Source organism: Acanthochromis polyacanthus, chromosome 16 (genome assembly GCF_021347895.1).
Source record: "Acanthochromis polyacanthus isolate Apoly-LR-REF ecotype Palm Island chromosome 16, KAUST_Apoly_ChrSc, whole genome shotgun sequence".
Lineage (NCBI taxonomy): Eukaryota > Metazoa > Chordata > Actinopteri > Pomacentridae > Acanthochromis > Acanthochromis polyacanthus.
Window position 1 is genome coordinate 1,217,204 of NC_067128.1, and position 20,314 is coordinate 1,237,517.

General features: G+C 44.4%; 1 protein-coding gene across 1 annotated transcript in view; it reads left to right on the forward strand.

Moving 5' to 3' along the window:
* The window catches only part of cdc42bpab (CDC42 binding protein kinase alpha (DMPK-like) b), a 124,936-nt gene that overhangs the window by 100,464 nt on the left and 4,158 nt on the right, over positions 1–20,314 (forward strand). Inside the window, 17 exon segments of the mRNA XM_051937024.1 lie at positions 2,732–2,775; positions 2,777–2,806; positions 2,808–2,852; positions 2,854–2,871; positions 4,802–4,941; positions 6,010–6,091; positions 7,535–7,754; positions 8,037–8,099; positions 8,199–8,452; positions 8,600–8,724; positions 9,783–9,997; positions 10,843–10,940; positions 11,134–11,218; positions 11,980–12,103; positions 13,103–13,220; positions 14,326–14,443; positions 15,383–15,540. Of these exon segments, the coding sequence (XP_051792984.1) occupies positions 2,732–2,775; positions 2,777–2,806; positions 2,808–2,852; positions 2,854–2,871; positions 4,802–4,941; positions 6,010–6,091; positions 7,535–7,754; positions 8,037–8,099; positions 8,199–8,452; positions 8,600–8,724; positions 9,783–9,997; positions 10,843–10,940; positions 11,134–11,218; positions 11,980–12,103; positions 13,103–13,220; positions 14,326–14,443; positions 15,383–15,540 (1,937 nt within the window).

Sequence of the window (20,314 nt, forward strand, 5' to 3'; positions counted from 1 at the left end):
TCCTCTCTCCTCCTGTCTCCTCCTGTCTCTTCCTTTCTCCTCCTTCTCCTCCTTTCTCCTCCTCTCTCCTTCTGTCTCCTCCTGTCTCCTCCTGTCTCTTCCTGTCTCTTCCTGTCTCTCCTTTCTCCTCCTTTCTCCTCCTGTCTCCTCCTGTCTCCTCCTCTTCCTTCTCTCTCCTCCTGTCTCCTCCTTTCTCCTCCTGTCTCCTCCTGTCTCCTCCTCTCTCCTCTCTCTCCTTCTCTCTCTCTGTCTCCTCCTCTCTCCTCCTGTCTCCTCCTCTCTCCTCCTGTCTCCTCCTTTCTCCTCCTTTCTCCTCCTTTCTCCTCCTGTCTCCTCCTCTCTCCTTCTCTCTCCTCCTGTCTCCTCCTGTCTCCTCCTCTCTCCTCCTGTCTCCTCCTGTCCTCCTCTCTCCTCCTGTCTCCTCCTGTCTCCTCCTGTCTCCTCCTGTCTCCTCCTGTCTCCTCCTCTCTCCTCCTGTCTCCTCCTGTCTCCTCCTCTCTCCTCCTGTCTCCTCCTGTCTCCTCCTTTCTCCTCCTGTCTCCTCCTGTCTCCTCCTGTCTCCTCCTTTCTCCTCCTGTCTCCTCCTGTCTCCTCCTGTCTCCTCCTGTCTCCTCCTCTCTCCTCTCTCCTGTCTCCTCCTGTTCTCTCTCCTGTCTCCTCCTGTCTCCTTCTCCTCCTGTCTCCTCCTGTCTCCTCCTTCTCCTCCTTTTCCTCCTTCTCCTCCTGTCTCCTCCTGTCTCCTCCTCTCTCCTCCTGTCTCCTCCTGTCTCTTCCTCTTCCTTTCTCCTCCTGTTTCCTCCTCTCTCCTTCTGTCATCCTCCTGTCTCTCCTGTCCTTCCTGTCTCTTCCTGTCTCCTCCCTTTCTCCTCCTTTTCTCTCCTGTCTCCTCCTGTCTCCTCTCTCTCCTTCTCTCTCCTCCTGTCTCCTCCTTTCTCCTCCCTGAGTCTCGCCTCCGCTCCTTCCTCCTCTCTCCCCTCTTCTCCTATCTCTCTCCTTCCTGTATCCTCCCTCTCTCCTTCACTGTGCTCCTCCTCTCTCCTCCCTTCTCCCCTGTCTCCTCCCTTTCTCCTCCTTGTCTCACTCCTTTCTCTTCCTGGTCTCCTCCCTTTTCCTCCTTTCTCCTCCTGTCTCCCTCCCTCTGCCTCCTTCTCCATCTCCTGTACTCCTACCTTTCTCTCCATCCGTCTCCGTCCTCTTCCTCCTGTCTTCCTCGCTTTCTCCTGCCTGTGCTCCTACCTCTCTCCTTGTCTGTCTCCTTCACTGTCTCCTCTGTTCTCCTTTCTCTCTCTCGTCCTGTCTCCTCCTTTCTTCTCGATCTCTTCTCCTTCTCTCTCCTCCTCTCTCCTCGCCTTCTCGTCCTGTCTCCTCCTCTCCTCGCTCCTCCTGTCTCTCCTCTCTCTTCCTCCTTCCTTTCTCCTTCCTCTCTCCTCCTTGTATTCCTCCTTTCTCCTCCTGTCTCTCCTGTCTGCGTCCTGTCTCCTTCTCTCTTCTCATCGTCTCCTGTCTCCATCCTGTCTCCTCCTTTCTCCCTCCTGGTCTCCTCCTCATCATCCTATCTCTGTTCTCCTCCTGTCATCCTACCTGTCCTCCTCTCATCGTCCTCCGTTCTCCTCTCTCCTTCATTCGCCTTCTTCTCTCATCCTCTCCTCCTTGTCTCTCCCTGTCTCTCCTGTCTCTCCGTCTCCTACCTCGTTCTCCTTCCTCTCTCCTGTCTCCTCCTCTCTCCTTCTCTCTCCTCCTGGGTCTCCTCGTCTCCTCCTTTTCACTCCTTTCCTCCTCTCATCCCTTCTGATCGCTACTGTCTCCTACCTGTCGTCCCTTCCTTCCTCCTAGTCTCACCTTCCTCTCTTCTCTTCTCTCTCCTCTCTCCTCTTTTCTCACTGTATCCTCCTTTTCTCCTCCTGTTTCCCCTTTCTCTCGCTGTTCTCCGCTTTCTCATCCTGTCTGCTCGCTCTCCTTCTGTCTCACTCCTGCTCTCCTTTCTCCTCCTATTCTCCTCCTGTTCCTCCTTTCCTCCTGTCTCCTCCTGTCTCCTCCTGTCTCTTCTCTCCTTCTCTCTCCTCCTTTCTCCTCCTGTCTCCTCCTCTCTCCTCCTTTCTCCTCCTGTCTCCTCCTCTCTCCTCCTGTCTCCTCCTTTCTCCTCCTGTTTCCTCCTACTCCTCCTGTCTCCTCCTTTCTCCTCCTGTCTCCTCCTCTCTCTTTCTGTCTCCTCCTGTCTCCTCCTTTCTCCTCCTGTCTCCTCCTTTCTCCTCCTTTCTCCTCCTGTTTCCTCCTTTCTCCTCCTGTCTCCTCCTGTCTCCTCCTGTTTCCTCCTTCTCCTCCTGTCTCCTCCTCTCTCCTCCTGTCTCCTCCTTTCTCCTCCTGTTTCCTCCTTTCTCCTCCTGTCTCCTCCTTTCTCCTCCTGTCTCCTCCTCTCTCCTTCTGTCTCCTCCTGTCTCCTCCTTTCTCCTCCTGTCTCCTCCTTTCTCCTCCTTTCTCCTCCTGTTCCTCCTTTCTCCTCCTGTCTCCTCCTTTCTCCTCCTGTTTCCTCCTTTCTCCTCCTGTCTCCTCCTTTCTCCTCCTGTCTCCTCCTCTCTCCTTCTGTCTCCTCCTGTCTCCTCCTTTCTCCTCCTGTCTCCTCCTTTCTCCTCCTGTCTCCTCCTGTTTCCTCCTTTCTCCTCCTGTCTCCTCCTGTCTCCTTCTCTCTCCTTCTCTCTCCTCCTGTCTCCTCCTGTCTCCTCCTGGTGTCCAGTGTGTAATTTCTCCTGCCATGTGACGTGTGCGGACAAAGCTCCAGGCCGTGTGTCCGGTTCCCCAGGACCAGACCAAAGGGTCCGCTGGGCATCGACCCCCAGAGGGGCATCGGTACGGCGTAATGAAGGCCACGTCAGGGTGAGTGCAGCTAAAAACAACATTCAGTGACCTCCAGACGCTCACTGGTTTCTGCTGATTGAATCTAAAACCAAATCCCCACTGTCCTCTATACTCACACACCTGAAACATGAAATGTGGTTCTTAGTGGACACTTTAACTCTGAGTTCATCCACTGATGAAGGCTTGATTTACAGCGTAGCTGAGTGCGAGAACAAGTAAACGTAGGTAACAGTCGATTTATAAAAGGCAAAATTAGTTAAATAAAGACATTAATTAGTGCACTGAAGTTTTAAAAACAAACAAGTCATCTTAAACCAGAGTAGCTGGCAGGGTTCCCACGGTCCTTGAAAATTCTGAAAAGTCCTGGAAAAAAAGTGATCCTGGAAAGTCATGGAAAAGTCCTGAAATACTGCCACAAATCAGGTGGTCCTGGAATTAGGATTATCAGCTAAAAAAGTCATTGAAAGTCCTTGAATTCAGTGTTGCATGGATGTTGGTTGTGCTCAGTATTCTACAGTGTGTCATGTCTGCCCCTATCACATGTCTATGGCAGCCATGCACGTGCACACATAGACCTAAAGGGGGCTTCAGCCCCTGCCCTTTTTGCCTCATATTGAAAAGTGCCCTCTTTTGCCCCTTTTAAAAAAAAAAAAAAAAAAATATATATATATATATATATATATATATATATATATAATAATGCGCATTGCATTAAGACAACAGCTGCACGAAAAAACTGGGTCTGAGAAGGTGTCTGAGAAGGCAGATGAAAATCTGAAACTGGAAAAGAAACTATGGAGGTATTTCAGGTGCAAAATGTTTGAGCACCTGTAACATCGAATTTGTATGTGTACATTGAATTTGTATGTGTACATTGAATTTGTATGTGTACATTGAATTTGTATGTGTATCATCAAGTCTGATTTCCCACACTCTATGAGTTGTGTACTTGTAAAATAATTTCTTGTATGTGTCGATTTTTTTCTTCCCACAAATACAACACAAAAATACACATTCACAAAATCGTAATTACAGGTGCAACGAATCACATTTACAGGTGCATGACTCTGGAAAGATGGTGGTCTGCTTTCTGTTCTGCTGAAATAGCATCTAAAGCACAATAATTTTGCTGAATTTTTGTAGTTGGTATTTTACCTGACACTTTAATATTGTTATCTAACACAGGTAGACTGTATAGTATAATAAAGTGGGTGGAATCGGCTGGCCGTAAGGGGTGGAGGAGGCCAGAAAGATTAGTTTGTATGAGAAAATTGTTTCAGAAATTCCGTTCAAAGTCCTGGAAATTGGATGATTTTTATCCTGGAATATCCTGGAAAAGTCCTGGAATTTAGTTTTCAATTTTCAGTGGGAACCCTGAGCTGGAAGTCAAATGAATTCTAAACTAGATTCTTTTGCACATTATTCCATGTTGCAGATGCACAGTAAATACTCAGTACAAACAGCTCCTGCAGTGTGATCCACTGGGCCCACATTAAAACACAGTAATGAGGTGATGTCAGTGCTAAGAAGAGCCTCATAAATAAATAAAACTCACCGTCTATCAGCCTTACAGAGAGGGAGAGCAGCTTAGCTCACAGTGATGAGTGTTAAAACCATCGTCAGTAATAAATCTGGGTGATAAACAGCATCCAGGAGCTTAAGATCTGCTGCTGATGCATGTGTGAGATGTCAGCAGAATCCAGGATTGATTAAAGAAAGTGTTCTCCTACACAGCAGTGGAAAAATGATTTGTAGCAAAGCGCCAAATGTTGGACATGATTTAGTCACCGGTGCCGACACACGATATCTAAAAGTGACTTTCTTATCAATCTAAACGCCCAAATATTAGTTCTGTTTCTACCGTTCATAGCAGAGAGATTGTCAGAAACCGTGTTTGGACTTGAGGTTTCTTATCATGTCATTAAACTCGAACGTGTTTCTGTTGCAGGTTCCCAAACCGACAGGTGTGAAGAAAGGCTGGCAGAGAGCGATGGCTGTGGTCTGTGACTTCAAACTGTTCCTCTACGAGCTGGGAGAAGGAAAAGCAACGCAGCCGAGTGTGGTAGTCAGCCAGGTCATAGATATGAGGTAAGAGCAGCTCCTCTGAACATGCCAGAGATGAAATTATATGTTGTTTTTATTCATAAGCAAAAGAAATTCTAATTGTAGCTTCACTTTTCTTTGTCTTCTACAGCAGTGAAATGAATATCTTTGGGTTTTAGATAAAATAAGACTTATGAAGGCTTTATCTTGGGCTTGAGAAACTAAAAGGAGCATTTTCCCAAATATTTAGTCAAATAAAAAACAGAAAAACATTAGGTCCCTCCAGGATTTTGTGGCTTTTCTAAAAGGTTGCGATGTAAGTTGTGATGTTTGAGCGTATTTGTTCCTGTGAAATTGCAGGAGACAGTGACAGTTGCTGTAAAGTTTTTCGAACATGTTTCAACATTTTGATTGACAGTATTTCTTCCCAAATTAATTCTTTAACGCTCCAACCCATTTCCACACACACACATCTGTCAGTAGAAAAGTGTTTGTCAGTCGATGGTTTTCGTTTGTTTTCCACCACAATACTTCACGGGTGTAAAACAGTTTAGCTCTGCTTTGGTGAAGAACATCAGGGAATAGTTTTTTCAGCAGTAATTTTTGTTGGTAAATGAGAGACTTTAGAATGGGACATGTCTGCATCTTCACACCAGAAACAGGAAGTGAATTCAGTGATGTACGTGTGTTAGATTTAGATCTGCTGTGATTGGTGGAACTCATGGGAGGCGGGACAAAGTTGCAGAAAAGTGATTGGATGAAATTGGCTCAGAATTCATGGAGAGTGGTTGAATTTGCGTTAATTGTTGTGATCGACTTCCTGGATGGACTGTAAATGAAGCGGTAATGGACATAAATAATCATCAGCTGCAGCTCTAATCAATACTTCTACTTGGATTTCCAGCTGAGCCTTCTGTCCAGAATGTTTCTTTCCTCGCCAGTAGAAGATGTTACCATGGAGTCAAACTAATGACATCACAGTCTAATGCTGCATCATGTTTGTCCTCGACTGCAGCCTTGGAAATGTGCTCATTGCATTGTTATGAAGTGGAATCTGAAATGGTTGAACGTGTCGTCGTCCTTCACATGTCTAACGTCTGATCTGTCTTCCAGGGATGAGGAGTTTTCTGTCAGTTCTGTCCTGGCCTCAGACGTCATCCACGCCAGCCGCAAGGACATCCCCTGCATATTCAGAGTGAGTTCATTTCAGGGTTTTGCTGCATCTCAACAAGCATTTCTTGGTACTTTATGTCTTCAAGTGTGGATTTGTCCCTGGAAAAGAACAACAATATTTTCAGAGAGTTTGCATATAGAAGTCTGAGAGCATTTGTTATTGACTTGGAATTTCAAATTGATAAATTGGCAAAAATTAAATAAAATTAAAAAACTTTTTAACGTGTCCTCCAGCTCGTACCACAACCGGACAAAGCATGGAAGCATGTAGCGGTGGAATTACATGCTTAGGTTGTTTATTTCTCATGGATGGACGGTGCACGCTGAGGATTCTTTTATTCTTCGTTCATGTGGACTCACGTACATCGTAGGCTGAGATCCAGCTGCATTTTCATCTTTAATCTGCACAGAGCAAACTTCACAGCGTGTCCAAATATTCTTAGATTCATGTCGTGCATCATCAGAGTAAACTATGAGTCAGTTTTCAATGTTAGCTTATACTTTGTCTGTGTCACATATCCTGTCATACATGTATCCAAATGTGTGTTGTGTTTTCCTTCCTTTCCCACCCCTCCCTCTCCTCCCATCCCTCCCCCTTGCCCTCCTCTGTCCCTCTCAACCCCCCCGGCCAGCAGGCAGATGGGTCCCCCCTATATAGAGCCGGGTTCTGCTCCAGGTTTCTTCCCTGTTAACCCTTTAAGCTTCAGTCATTTCCAGCCGTTTTCAGTACAAAAAAATCGCTAATATTCTATTTTTAAATAAAAAAAATTACGAAAAATACGGGGAATATTGGACGTGCATCGGGAGGTGCATTTCCTTGAAAACGACCGATTCGGGGATTTTATACTGACTTCAGGACATGTTTTGGACAAAATAGTTTACTGGCTTGTATCATCTGATGTAAAAGGTTGGATTATGGCCGTTTTTTGTGGAATATTTTTTTTGTGTGTAATAATAAACCCGGAAATGTGAGTCGCGCTGTGTGCGTTGAAGCCGTGTATAGAGAACGGATGGATGAATATTTGTTTTGTCGGACAAATGTGTTTTTCTCACCCGCTGTGGTAATCACATCTGAAAGTGGTTTATACCGGCGGATTCATGAGAATCTAAGCTTTCCATCGGCGTATAGCGTTTGTATAATCGCGTTTGCAGCCGTCGGACATTCTTGAAATTCCTATGCAAATTAGTAGGTGTACCGCCGGCGGTACACTGAAGCTTAAAGGGTTAAAAGGGTGTTTTCCTTGCCATTGTCGCCTTTGGGCTGCTCTGGGGGTCAGGCATATGGGTTCTGTAAAGCGTCTTGAGACAATTTGACTGTAATTGACGCTATATAAATAAAGTTGAATTGAATTGTACAGTGGAGCAAACTGTGGACTTATCAGACTGTTAAAACCACACAGTGTAGAGAGGCCTTAAGACGTGAAAATAAAGCCTATAATTTGAGCTCTCCCTGCTCTCTCCTCAGGTCACGGCGTCCCAGCTCTCCCCCTCCAGCAGCCACAAACCCTCCATCCTGATCCTGGCCGACAGCGACCAGGAGAGGAACAAGTGGGTGGGCCTCCTCAACGAGCTCCACCGCATCCTGAAGAAGAACAAGCTGAAGGAGCGCTTCGTCTACGTCCCCAAGGAGGCGTACGACAGCACCCTGCCCCTCATCAAGACCACCCAGTCTGCTGCTATCATAGGTGGGCTTCACAGAACACACTAAAAAACTACAGGAGCTACCGACTGAAATATGCCTCTGCAAATCAAGATCCCAGATATGCATGCTCTCTTTTTATCTCGTCATTATCTCAGAGATAAACGGCTTCTTGTCTGTTCCAGAAGGAGCTGCTTTTTTCTGTTTGCTTCTGGGTGCAGCAGTTCTGATTATTGCCGTGTTTTGAAAATAGAAACGCATCAGGACGTTTTCTCTACATAATGTCCTTCTGTATCCCCTCATCTTCCTCGTTTGTTTCTGCCCTCAGATCATGAGCGTGTCGCCCTGGGCAACGAGGAAGGCCTGTTTGTCATCCATGTCACCAAAGACGGTAACGCAGCATTTTCTCCTCTGTGTTCAGCTTCTCTGGTTTTGTGCCTGAGGAAGTGGGCTTTCCTCACTCACTCCTTCACTCTCCCTCCGTCTGCAGAAATAATCCGGGTGGGAGACAACAAGAAGGTCCACCACATCGACCTGATCCCCCAGGAGCAGCTGCTGGCCGTCATCTCCGGCAGGAACCGCCACGTCCGCCTCTTCCCCACGCAGGCGCTGGACGGCCGCGAGACCGAGTCCTACAAGCTGGCAGAGACCAAAGGCTGCCAGACCGTTGTGTCCGGTCCGGTCCGAAACGGCTCCCTCACCTGCCTCTGTGTGGCCATGAAGAGACAGATCATCTGCTACGAGGTCAGAGAACACACAGCTGTTTCTGTGTGTAGTATCAAATGATGAACTGTCTGCTCATTGCTGGAACATTCTGCTCCAGCCAACCATGTCATTAACTTTAATTTGATTCATATGATCTGCTGAAAACAATTTTTTCCAACCTTGTAGGTGAATAAGAGTAAAGGACGTCACCGTCGGCTGCGGGAGCTGCAGGCTCCAGGACCGGTCCAGTGGATGGGTCTGCTCAGTGAACGCCTCTGTGTGGGTTATCAGTCCGGATTCATGCGCTACAGGTAGGACACATGTCGGTCATTTATCGGTATACAGGAGGTCCTCCACTTACAGCAGAGTTCTGTTTCTACTGATCTATGTAAGTTGATTTTCACCGCAAGTCGGAACTCCATGAAAATGTAAACAAATCCGTTCCGTTCATCACGACATCCATCAGTTCTTCATAAAGTCATGAATACCAACGACTTTCATTTATGTATGAATCATTTTACTAGAAGATAACAGAACATTGTAACAGACTGATGTTGTTGTTGATGTTGAGGTTTCAGTGTTTATTGTTCAGTTCCAGATTTACCTGATGTCAGTGAACGTGCCATGTTTAGTTAGCTCACCTCTGATTGGCTGAGAGTCAGCAGTAGAGAGAGCTGGGAACGGCAGCTAGTTCTGGAGCTAAGTTATGGGGTTTTTCTAGTTATTCTGGAGCTAAGTTATGGGGTTTTTCTAGTTATTCTGGAGCTAAGTTATGGGGTTTTTCTAGTTGTTCTGGAGCTAAGTTATGGGGTTTTTCTAGTTATTCTGGAGCTAAGTTATGGGTTTTTCTAGTTCTTCTGGCGTTGGCTACAACCCACAGTATCCTGTGTGAAGGTTCAATAAACCAGCAGAGAACCAGATAAAGTCTCACTCATTCATCACAGAGGGTCGCTACAACATGTTGACCTGTTTTTACATCTTGACCTATGTTGGTCGGTGTTTCTGTTCCCAGCGTTTTATTCTGTCTAATTTCACTTCCATGGAGACGACTTTCTTTTTCTTCCAGCATCAGAAGAGTCTGACTTACGCTGGGAGCCATAATGAAGGTAAAAAGTTAGAGTATGCAGCACAATCCAAGGTGGAGTACAACCAGAGAATGGAAACAAAGACGTCTGATAGCACCGTGTGACGACGTATTCATCCGCCCATCAACTAGTTCCATGTAATCAGTTCTGATGTAACGATGAAACGCTGTCGGTCGAGGATGCCGTAAACAGAGGACCTCCTGTATATTAAAGTACAGTAAAGATGCTCCTTTAGTTAAATATGATTCTTAGTTTATTTACTGTGACCTCTGAACCCTCCTCAGCGTCCACGGCGACACGTCTCCGGTCAGCCTGCTGCATCATGAGGACCACACCCTGGCCTTCATCCCTCAGCAGGGCCTGGACGCCCTCTGTGCCGTGGAGATCTCCAGCAAAGAGCTGCTGCTGTGCTTCAGCGCCATCGGGGTGTACGTGGACTCACAGGGCCGCAGGTCACGACAGCAGGAGCTGATGTGGCCGGCGGTGCCCAACGCTGCCTGTGAGTGGATGCAGATTTAAAACTAACGCTGGAGATGGGGCTCCAAAGTTTAGAACCATTGTAGAATTTTCTATATTTCTGCACAAATACGAACTGAGACATCGGCAGATTTACACACAAGTTCTAGAAGTAGATAAAGAGAACCTGCAGTGGTGGAAAAAGTTTTCAGACTCCCCATATATTATGAAATATTCCATCTAGCTCAGTCTTCAAGTGTTAATTTCTTTTAGTACAAACACAGCCATAATACTAAATAAATCCTTAAAAAGCCATTAACATTTAGAACTGATTGGTTCCATAAAAATAAGACATTTTGAGCATTGGGTCATTTTGGTGGAATTTAGTCTTGTTAGTTTTTCTTGTAAACAATAAAAAAGTGTCATTAGTGTTTGTTTGTGTCTGAAACAGAAAAGAGATTTCCCCACAAATATTTCACCGTCATATTTGAGATTTTGTAAAATTTTAAGGGTGTACAAAAGCTTTTTTCCACCGCTGTATTTAAACAGCTCAGACAGAAATGTCGCTCTTAGCTGTTTATTTATTGGATGAAATGATCCAATTTTACTGAAATATAAGAGGCAGAAATATGTGCAGACTTTTCATTTCCCTCATAGTTTTCTTTGTGGACTTCAGTGAGAATGTGGGGGTGTTTTAAGTTTTGTTCTTGCAGAAATATAGAAAAGCAGAAAGGATTGACAAACCTTCTTACATAAACTCGTGGTAAAGTGTAGCTGGTGTGATAATTATCTACTGACTATTTATCCAGTAACACACATGAAAGCTTCAGAGTGAGGCAGAATTAAACCTGTGGTGTCTAATTAGAGGTTGTGTGTTGTCTCCTTCAGGCTACAACGCCCCCTACCTGTCGGTGTACAGTGAGAACGCTGTGGATGTGTTTGATGTGAACACCATGGAGTGGATTCAGACCATCCCTCTGAAGAAGGTCAGTGAATGTGGACGGAACCGGAGGCGTCTCTGGCTCCACCTGGTGGATGAAGTGAACTGTTTGGTTCTTCCCTGCAGTAACCTCCCTTATTCTTCCATCCAACATGATTCAACAGATTTTTCTGCGTTATCAGAGTAAAATGGTTTAACAGTTGAGGAGCGTTTGCTGATGTTAGATTTCTGGTTTCCAGGTGCGACCTCTGAACGTGGACGGCTCTCTGAACCTGCTGGGGCTGGAGACGGTTCGGCTCATTTACTTCAGAAACAAGATGGCCGGTAAGAACTGTCGCTTTGTTTGAATGACGCATTCACAATTTTGCTTAATATTATCTGTAAAATGTGCATTTTATATTTGAGTTTCACAGCAGATGTTTCCTCTGTCACATTCCATCGTTTTGTTGCTTCTGACAGCAGAACTTAAAGCAGCAGTTTAATGTTGTGGCAGGTCAAACTTTAACTACTTTCAGCTGCTTAATGCAGTAATTTAATTGCAAGTTTTATATGTAGTAATTTAATGTAACTGGAATGGAGCAGAAAGTAAATTATCTCCCTCTAAGACCCTCTGCAGTAAGAAAACAGCCCAAAATGATGCTTAAAGGAATCAGTGACTGTTGGAACTTTTTCATACTCGTTGAATAAGAGAGCATTTGTTTTAATTTTATTTTCATTTTTAATCCTGATTATTGTCCATGCTGGATTATTGCCGTTACTAATTAAATCATTTTCTTTTCAGTATCACTTTTGTGACTATAAAAGCACTTTTTATTCACAGTAACAGCGAGCAGTGTCCTCACATTTCTGAGGAATACGTTTCATTTCCTTCTTCCTCAGTGCAGCAGGGAAGAGCTGAATGTCTGCATCCAGGATAATTTAGCAGAATGTACGCTGTATCTGCTCTTCGTTGTCATTGCAGGGCTTAAATTCTTGAACTCTTTTTTATTACTTTCTTTCTGTGCTGCACTGTTTATTTTCTTCATACGTCACTGAAACAGAAAAGCTCGGTAAAGACGCCTCTGGCTCCGTTTGTGATCTTTCAGAGGGTGATGAGCTCGTCGTCCCGGAGACGTCAGACAACAGCAGGAAGCAGATGGTTCGCAGCATGAACAACAAGAGACGCTTCTCCTTCAGGGTGCCAGAAGAAGAGCGACTCCAGCAGAGGAGGTAGACGAGCCGAGATCACAGAACTGTAACTGAACAGAACTTTACTGTCACCAGGAGCCTTTTCTGGGTCACCAGTTTTTAGCTTTCGCTGCGTTCACCTGAAGTTTTCCAGACATTTTGCTCTGTTGTGGAAAATTGATCAAGTTTAGTCCTAATTTCTAACGTTTCCGGTGACTGTGTCGTGTTCCTGTATTAACGTGGAGCATGGTGGTGAAGAGGAGCTGACCTGACAGCAAAGCTCTACATTTATCTGTGTTTCAGCCAAGAGCGTGGACTGGACAGCGCACGTCCGAAATTCTTACCTCTATGACAACGGCTTAATACCGCCGTTGGCCAAAACCATTGCCAAGAGGACGTTGAAATTCGCTGGCCACGCATTCCGCGCAAAAGAACAGCTAATCTCAGATCTTCTACTATTTGAACCTAGGCCAACATTAAAAAAGCTCTCCGATCTCAAAACTCTTTGTTTGCACACCGGCGCGATAAAGGAGGAGCTTGCTGGCCTCATGTTGGACCGGGATGGCTGGAGGACATTGGTGGCGCGTTTGACTCATAAGTCGGCACGATAATATAATATATGAGCAGTGTCTGACAGATACGATTTAAGTTTAAGGGCAGAATGAGGTCTGGAAGGACCTGTTTAGTCTTCTAAAACCACGACCCGATTCTGGATAAACAGAAGAGAATGGATGGATGTATTTACCCTGTACTGGTTAATAACAGCTTTAAAATCACTGCTTTTAGTTTGAGGGAGAAAGTCTGTCATCATACACAGAGTGGAGGAAAAACTGTGACAGGAGATAGACCCAAAAAAAAACATTTCCACTTCTACGTTTTCATTTAGGAGCACGTAGAGGAATCGAAACAATATTACAGACACTTTATAGTAGTCAAAATAATCTAATACTTAGATAATAATCTAATCTAAGTTTTCATCCTTCAGAGAGCTGGACTCTCTTAGTTTACTCCATCTGTTCCTCCTGTGTTTGTGTTTTTTAGAGAGATGCTGCGAGATCCAGAGATGAGGAACAAGCTCATCTCTAATCCCACCAACTTCAACCACGTGGCCCACATGGGACCAGGAGACGGGATCCAGATCCTGAAGGACCTGCCCATGGTACGCCTGTGAACACGCCTGTGAACACGCCTGTGAACACGCAGCTTCGTCTCACACATGATGCTAACTTTGTGTTTTGATGTGTTCCAAGGAAAAATGCTGTCTGAGATGTGTGTGTTTCTGCATCCTCCCTTCCTTTAGCCACACAGCACGCTAACACTGACATCTGAGCAGAGGAAGGTGTTTACAGTAATATAATAAGAATAGCTTTATTTATAGCAGCCTTAGGAGCAGCATCACAAAGAGCTTTACAGTTAAAACATGAAACAATCAGACAAGATAAAGGAGAGCCGTCAGTTAAAATAAATAGTAAAAATGACAGTAAATTAAATGAATAATTAGCTAGATTAGCACTGATAACAACAAAGGAACAAGGTACTTTTTAAACTGAAGAACAAGAATGAGGGTTAGAAGTTAGAAATTAAAAAAAAAACAATTAGAGACACGACATCACAGCAAAGAAGCAGGCAGCTAAAAGTCAAATAAAACCAGAATAAACAGGACAGAATACCGAATAAAACATTAAAACTAAACAAAGCTAAAAGTGAAGTGATTAAGAAGTGATTTAACAGAAGATAGAGACTCTGCAGGAGGTTCCAAAGTGGAGCTCCTGATGGAGAACGTTTGTTCTCCTTCACATTTAAACCTCGTAAACCGCATAGTATTAAATACAAAACAAAATCAAAATAGTGAACATGGCATGTTTCAATTTTATTTTCCCAACATCAGCAACACAGAAAAACACATTACAGCATTAAAGGTCCTCCAGAATCACGCATAATCATGTCTTTATCCATGTGCAGTAGTGGGTAAACCTCACATTTAAACCTCTGAATGTTTTTAAGTCTCCTGTTTTTAAACTAACCTGGAACGTTCCGTCACATGTTGGAACTGTTCGTCCTCACATCACTCTGTCCACTAAAACGTTCTGATGTCGCTTCACCTGAGCCGTTTCCTGTTTGTTCCGTCTCTTACACTCAGATCACGCGTGGATCATGTGTGTGTTTAGCATGTAGTGTTTGTATCTGTGCACCGTCCTCACTCCTCTCCCTGCACTGCACTCTGTGTTCTCTGTGTTTGTTTGCTTTCTGGGTGCTTAAACCAGAACGTCCGTGTTCAGGAGAGCCGTGCAGGATTCAGCGGTTCCGTCAGCATCCCCTCCATCACCAAGAACCGGGCCGAGCCGGGCCGATCCATGAGCGCCAGCAGCGGACTGGGCATCCGTAAGTAAAAAACACTCAAATTAAAGACCCATCATTAGAAAAATAAAACGCAAACAAACAGATTCAGAGTTCTGTGGGTTCAAAGCTGAATCACATCAGCTGGCAAGTTGGGGCTTCCTGCATCAGTATTCTTCTTCAGAATTAGTTTCTGGTTCAGCAGTTATAGCTGAGTTACTCCAACATCACAGCGTTAAACACTATTTTAGTTGTAGTCTTTGAGCATCGATAGGTGAGCTGCTAGAGAGGCAGAGAATCCATACATGAGTCACATCTGAATCATTCTGAAGCATAAAAGGATCTTTTTAATGAAAACAACCCATAATAATAATAATATGTTTGATTTGTAAGCGCCTTTCTCGACATCCAAAGTTTCTTTACAAGAGAAACAAATAAAACAGAGCAGATAAAAACCACACATGAAGAAATCTGCAGTTTCTACAGAGAATAAATAGAACAGGTGAGTTTGGAGTCTGGATTTGAAGAGAGGCAGAGAGTCGATGTTCAGAGATCTGGTGGGACAGAGTTTGGTGCTGAAAACCAAAACAACAAGAACTTTAAAAAAATGAAGCTGCCTTTCTGTGTTTTTGTGCATAAAAAGTTAATCCACAGGCTTTAAATAGGTTTAGAACAAAGGTTAGGTTCTCTGTCTGGTCCACATCTGGAATGAAGACGGGTTCTAAGGATCCGACTAATTCCTGGGTGGGTTCTCTGTGGGACACATGAGGAAGAATCAATGTGAGGGATAACCTCATTTTTGACAGTTTGGTTGAAATTTGTGCAAAACTTCTGCCACTAAAAAAGAAAATGCTCTTTTAAGATGCATTTCACATAGAATTAACTTTGTACTGTTGAATTCAATCTTTTTAATTTGTCATAATCTGTCTTTTTCTGTGGCTAAATCAGACTGTAATCAGATGATGTTGGGTTCCTCTCCTTCAGGCTCGTCCTCCCAGAACGGCAGCGCTCTACGCAGGGAGCTGTCAGGAGGAAGCTACGGCTCCAAACGTCAGACCATGACGTCTCCGTCTGAGAGCTCCCTGTCCTCTGGAGGAGGGATGGACTGTGGAGACGCTCCGCTCTCACAGTTCGACAGAGAGGTCAGTGACGTCCTAACTGAACATACAGCTCCATGTGCGGTTGACTCTAAACACCAGGAGGATTTTATTCCAAATCTTTTAGAGGCGACTGACAGCTTTGGAGCGGTTGGCCTGAACTAATCCTCTCTGAATGCCATACCTGTTACTAACTGATCAGTTTAAAGATCTGAACAGAGTTACTGTCAACCCAGCATCAGCTTCGTATGAACAAGTGCAGATCATGACTGTAGAAGTAGACATGAAATGACCAAATATCTGAAAGTAGATCCACTGTTTCCCTTTGAAAAGACGTCCTTCTTCCCATCAGCCACAAACATCCCAACATCTGCGTGCAGATTCCATCCCACTGCTGTAGAGTCCCAGTTAAAGCTTCCCATGATGCCTGCTGGAGGTTTAGTTCCCTCAGAAGTCCCTGTAACAGTTTGTCTAACATTTCCTTAAATATAGCACAGTTTAAAACAGCTAGGGCTGACCAAAGTGCTGCACACGTTCAAAGACAGGTAAATAATACAAAGAAAAACAGAATGAAACTGGTGGAATCAATAAATATAAAAACTAAAGGTCAACAGGACAGCAGCTTCTAAAATCAGTTAGTACAGTAAGCCACTGAAAACATCATGAATAATCTCATCTAATCTAGATTATCTTGAAAAATGGAAATGGAGCATCACTGTCTGCAAACTTTGAAGCTGCTGCTGCAGTTATAGAACGGCTAATGTTAGTTTTCTGAGGATCCGAGAGGCTGAAGGTACGTGTCCACTAGATCCATCGAAACGCTTTCTGTACTGGTCCGGTTTGTTTCCAGCTGCGATCCGCTGCGTCTCCTGCAGCTCGTTTGCATAAAGTAGACTCAACTTCTACTTTATGCAAATTAGTGGGGCGTGTGGTGGTCTGACGCTGCACAAAAACTTTGGTCAAACGTCTAAACTAGCCGTTGGTGAACTAAAACCAGGACAGATTATTTCTCACCTCAATTGCTTTCAGAAATACTTTTCTCTGAACTGTTTTTGTAATAAAAGAGAGAAGTTTGTGACCGAGTCGAGCAGACGGCTCCCAAGTCGATGCGTTTGTCCAATCAGGGACAGAATTCAGATTCAGAAAACTTTATTTGTCCACGGTGGGCAATTAAAAAGGGCACGTAGAGCAGGCAGGGCAACAATGATGTAAAAAACAAGAAATTAGAAAGAAGTAGCAAAATTAAACACAGGGATAAATATATGTATATACAAATGTAGAATAAGTAATGTAAGAACAAAAATAAAAGGAAAAAAACAGAAGTTGGTAACATACTCGTGCAAACTAGTGGATAGTTGTAGAAGAAGGAAGCAGGAGCTGAACACGGCTGCTGGCCTCAAAAACACGTCTAGTGGACACGTAGCATCAGACGTAGAAGATTCCTGAAATATTCTCAGATATCGACCAATGCTTGGTTCTTAGGACGTAAAATCTACCTAAACGCAGTCACAAGTGATTGTATTCCAGCAGCATCAGGCTGTAAATAGAATCAGTCAGTAGCTACAGCAGCCTGTCCACTTACCCCCATCCTCCTCCATCCTCTCCGTGGCCCCCCATCCCCATGGCCAAAAGCGTGGACGCTGTCAACCCCATCTTGCCCCCATCTTGCCCCCATTTGTCGCCTCCCTCCACCCTACCTACCCCGGCTTGCCCCCTCCCCACCCGGCATGCTGTCTGTGGGCCGGGCGCTGAGTCTGAACTCTCCTCTGCAGTGGCAGGCAGTCTCACCGTCGGAGAAGACCCCTGATCTGAAAAGGGCTTTAAGGACCCTGCTTAGTAAGATGAAGGTAATGTCACTGAGTCACTGAAACGCACCCACACGCAGAACACAGTGTGTCCGTCCCGTGTTTACCAGCAGACACGTTAAAAACACGCACTCAGGTTGTCTCTGCAGCTCTGCCCTCGCTGCACCATTTCAGCCCCGCCACCTCCAGAGGTTCAGCGGTTCGTTGCATCAGCTGCACCATCAGTCCGTCTGTCATCCGGCCTCCATCCTGCTGGTGAAACGGTGCAACGCTGCTTCCTGTCGCTGCTGCTGATCACTGAGCATGTGTGCTTCCATTACTGCACCCTGATGTTTCTAACCAGGATCAGTTCAGAGCACAGCCGGACCAGAGCAGAACGAGAAGGGATGTCCCGATCAAAACCAGCATGATCCAGAGCAGAGAGGCTAAATGATTACCAGAAACAACAACCAGCTCTGAGCAGTGTTCTGCTACGCTAATGTTGCAAGTTCTACCAAGGATTTGTGCAAAGATTATTCATTTTAGTCCCAGTGCTCATCTCCCTGCGTATAAAAATAAAAAGTTAGCATCCTTCACTTAGCTGAGAGCGACACAACTGTTATTAAAGAAGCCAGAGTTTTATTTCCATGAACGGTGCAACTAGACCGGTTTATATTCCAGAGTGGGATCACAGAGTAGCAAAAAAACTACATCCAATCCTTTGTTTACATCCACTCTCGCGCAGGTGTCGCAACTTTTGATAATTTTCTTAATAAGTGCGGCACTAACAATCAACAATAACACAATTTAAACACAATACAGGGATCCTTGTTGAGTTCTGTTCCTACGTGTGACGGAAGTTTGATTTTCACCGTAAGTCAGAACTCCAATGAAAATGTAAACAATGCCGTTACGAGCATAAAGATCTCCATCAGTTTACATATTTTTAGAAGGAAAAGTCATTAGCTCACACTGAAACACAACTCGGTAGGAAAGTACCAACGGAAATGTAATCAAAGCAGTCTTATAGCGCTGCGAGACTACGTATTTATTCATCCGCTCCGCTCACCAACTAGTTTCACTGAACCAGTTCCAATGTAATGACAAAATGCGTTACGTTAAACCGAGGACCGGCCCGTAATCAGTTCCGATGTAACAGCATAACAATGTAAGTCGCTAACCGAGAACCTCTTGTACTCATATATGTAGGATTCTGGTTGCCGTTGCCTCGTTTATACAGGGCTAGCTGACTGATCGGAGCAGACAGTCTGTCTCACAGTGGTCTAAACCAGCTCATGGTTCTTTTTAGTCCAGTCTGTAAGTCTGACTTATGCTGGGAGCCAGAATGAAGTTAGCAAAAGTAGCATAATCCAATGTGGTGGCAAATGCAAACAAAGCCGTCTGATAGCGCAAGTGACGACGTATTCTAGTTCCACGTAACAAGTTCCGACGTAATGATGCAATGACGCAAGTCGAGGACGTCGTAAACCTGTGTTGATATTGCTGTTTTAGTCAGTATTTAGTCAGCTGCAAATTGAATCTACGCTGTCTTAGTCAGTCTCGGGTTATCTTAAACAAAGAAGCACTAGCTGGAGGTCATTAAGTTTCACAGAAGTCTTTGACATGGTGCCCCTTTACTTGATAAACCCCACGATGCTCTCGGTTTTCTTGAACTGCCCATAGTCCCCTTGACGTTTCCTTTTGGTCGCTGCAGTGAAAAACCGCACCACTGTGAGTCCACATGGGGACAGATTTAGACGCTTCATGATGCTGAATGCTTTGACCGTAGCAACAAGTTTTACCAAAACGGTCCAACAGAATGTGTTCTCACCAACATACGATAAGTGAAAAAAGCCGTGCAGCTGCTGAATCTGTCCTTGTTTTAGAGTAACAACAGTCGGTTTAGAAGTTTTCAGGAAGTTTCCAGACGTAGCTGGACAACCTGACTTGCATAAAGTAGCCAAGATCTTTACTTCCTGTAAATACAGAGCAGCAGTACAACATCCTCTAGAAAGGTGTTGTGAGCATCTGTGTCCATAGACGACATTTAGAAAGCATTAAAATGACCAAATCCAGTGAACACGCACCATAAAAAGGCAAAATACTACAGATAATCTACATGATACAAAGTGTGTGTGATCCAGGAAAATAGAATTGGATCTTAATCGTGACATCCCTTCTGCTAGTCTGTTCTCAGGGTTCCACTTCCTGTAGAAAACTGTTCAAACCAGTCTGGAAGGACTGAAAATACGTCAGACTGGTTGGAAACGAGCACAAAGTCTGCATGAAACCTGAAACACTTTATTGTCTCTGATGACTGATTAAAATGAGCTTTTAACGTCACATTGAACAGATTTATCTTCATTGTAGCTGGGCAGCGCTTCTCTTCATACGTCTACGGGACTTTTTTAGAGTTTTAAAGAACTAAAAAACCAGCTGCCCATCTACACTGACCTGTGAGGCACCACAGTGTGTTGATGTCGCCCAAAAATGACGCTCATGTACGACTAAACTGCATTCTCATTTGTGTTTTGGGGGGAAAACCAAGCTAGCAACGGTATAGCATAGGAAACCTCTCCACTTTTACAGGAGGAGGATTTATTCACCAAGAACTGCTCAGCTGAGTTTAGGGATTCAGTGTTCCAAAGAAAACGCTGAAAGTAGGTCAATGGGCAGAAAGTACTTGATTTATCAAGCCAGCTATTTTAAATATACATAGTTTATGATATAAAAAGCTTCAAGCCGGTGGAATGAACCCATTTGTGGTTGAAAATGTTTCCCCTCACAGCCTAACTGAGAACAGTTTAGTTGTATTTGAAGGTAATCTTTGGAGACGGGTTTGTGATGTTCTTGTTTTTCTCAGCAGATCCTGAAGATATGGAGTTTAATGGTGTTTCTAGCTTCACTCTGATTTCCTGTAGTTGATAGAAGCAGTGAAGTGAATGTTGCTCTGTGGTGTTTGAAAGTTTAGATGTGATCCAAATAGAAACAATTATCACATTGATGTGGAAAAACTGGACATTATACAACATATG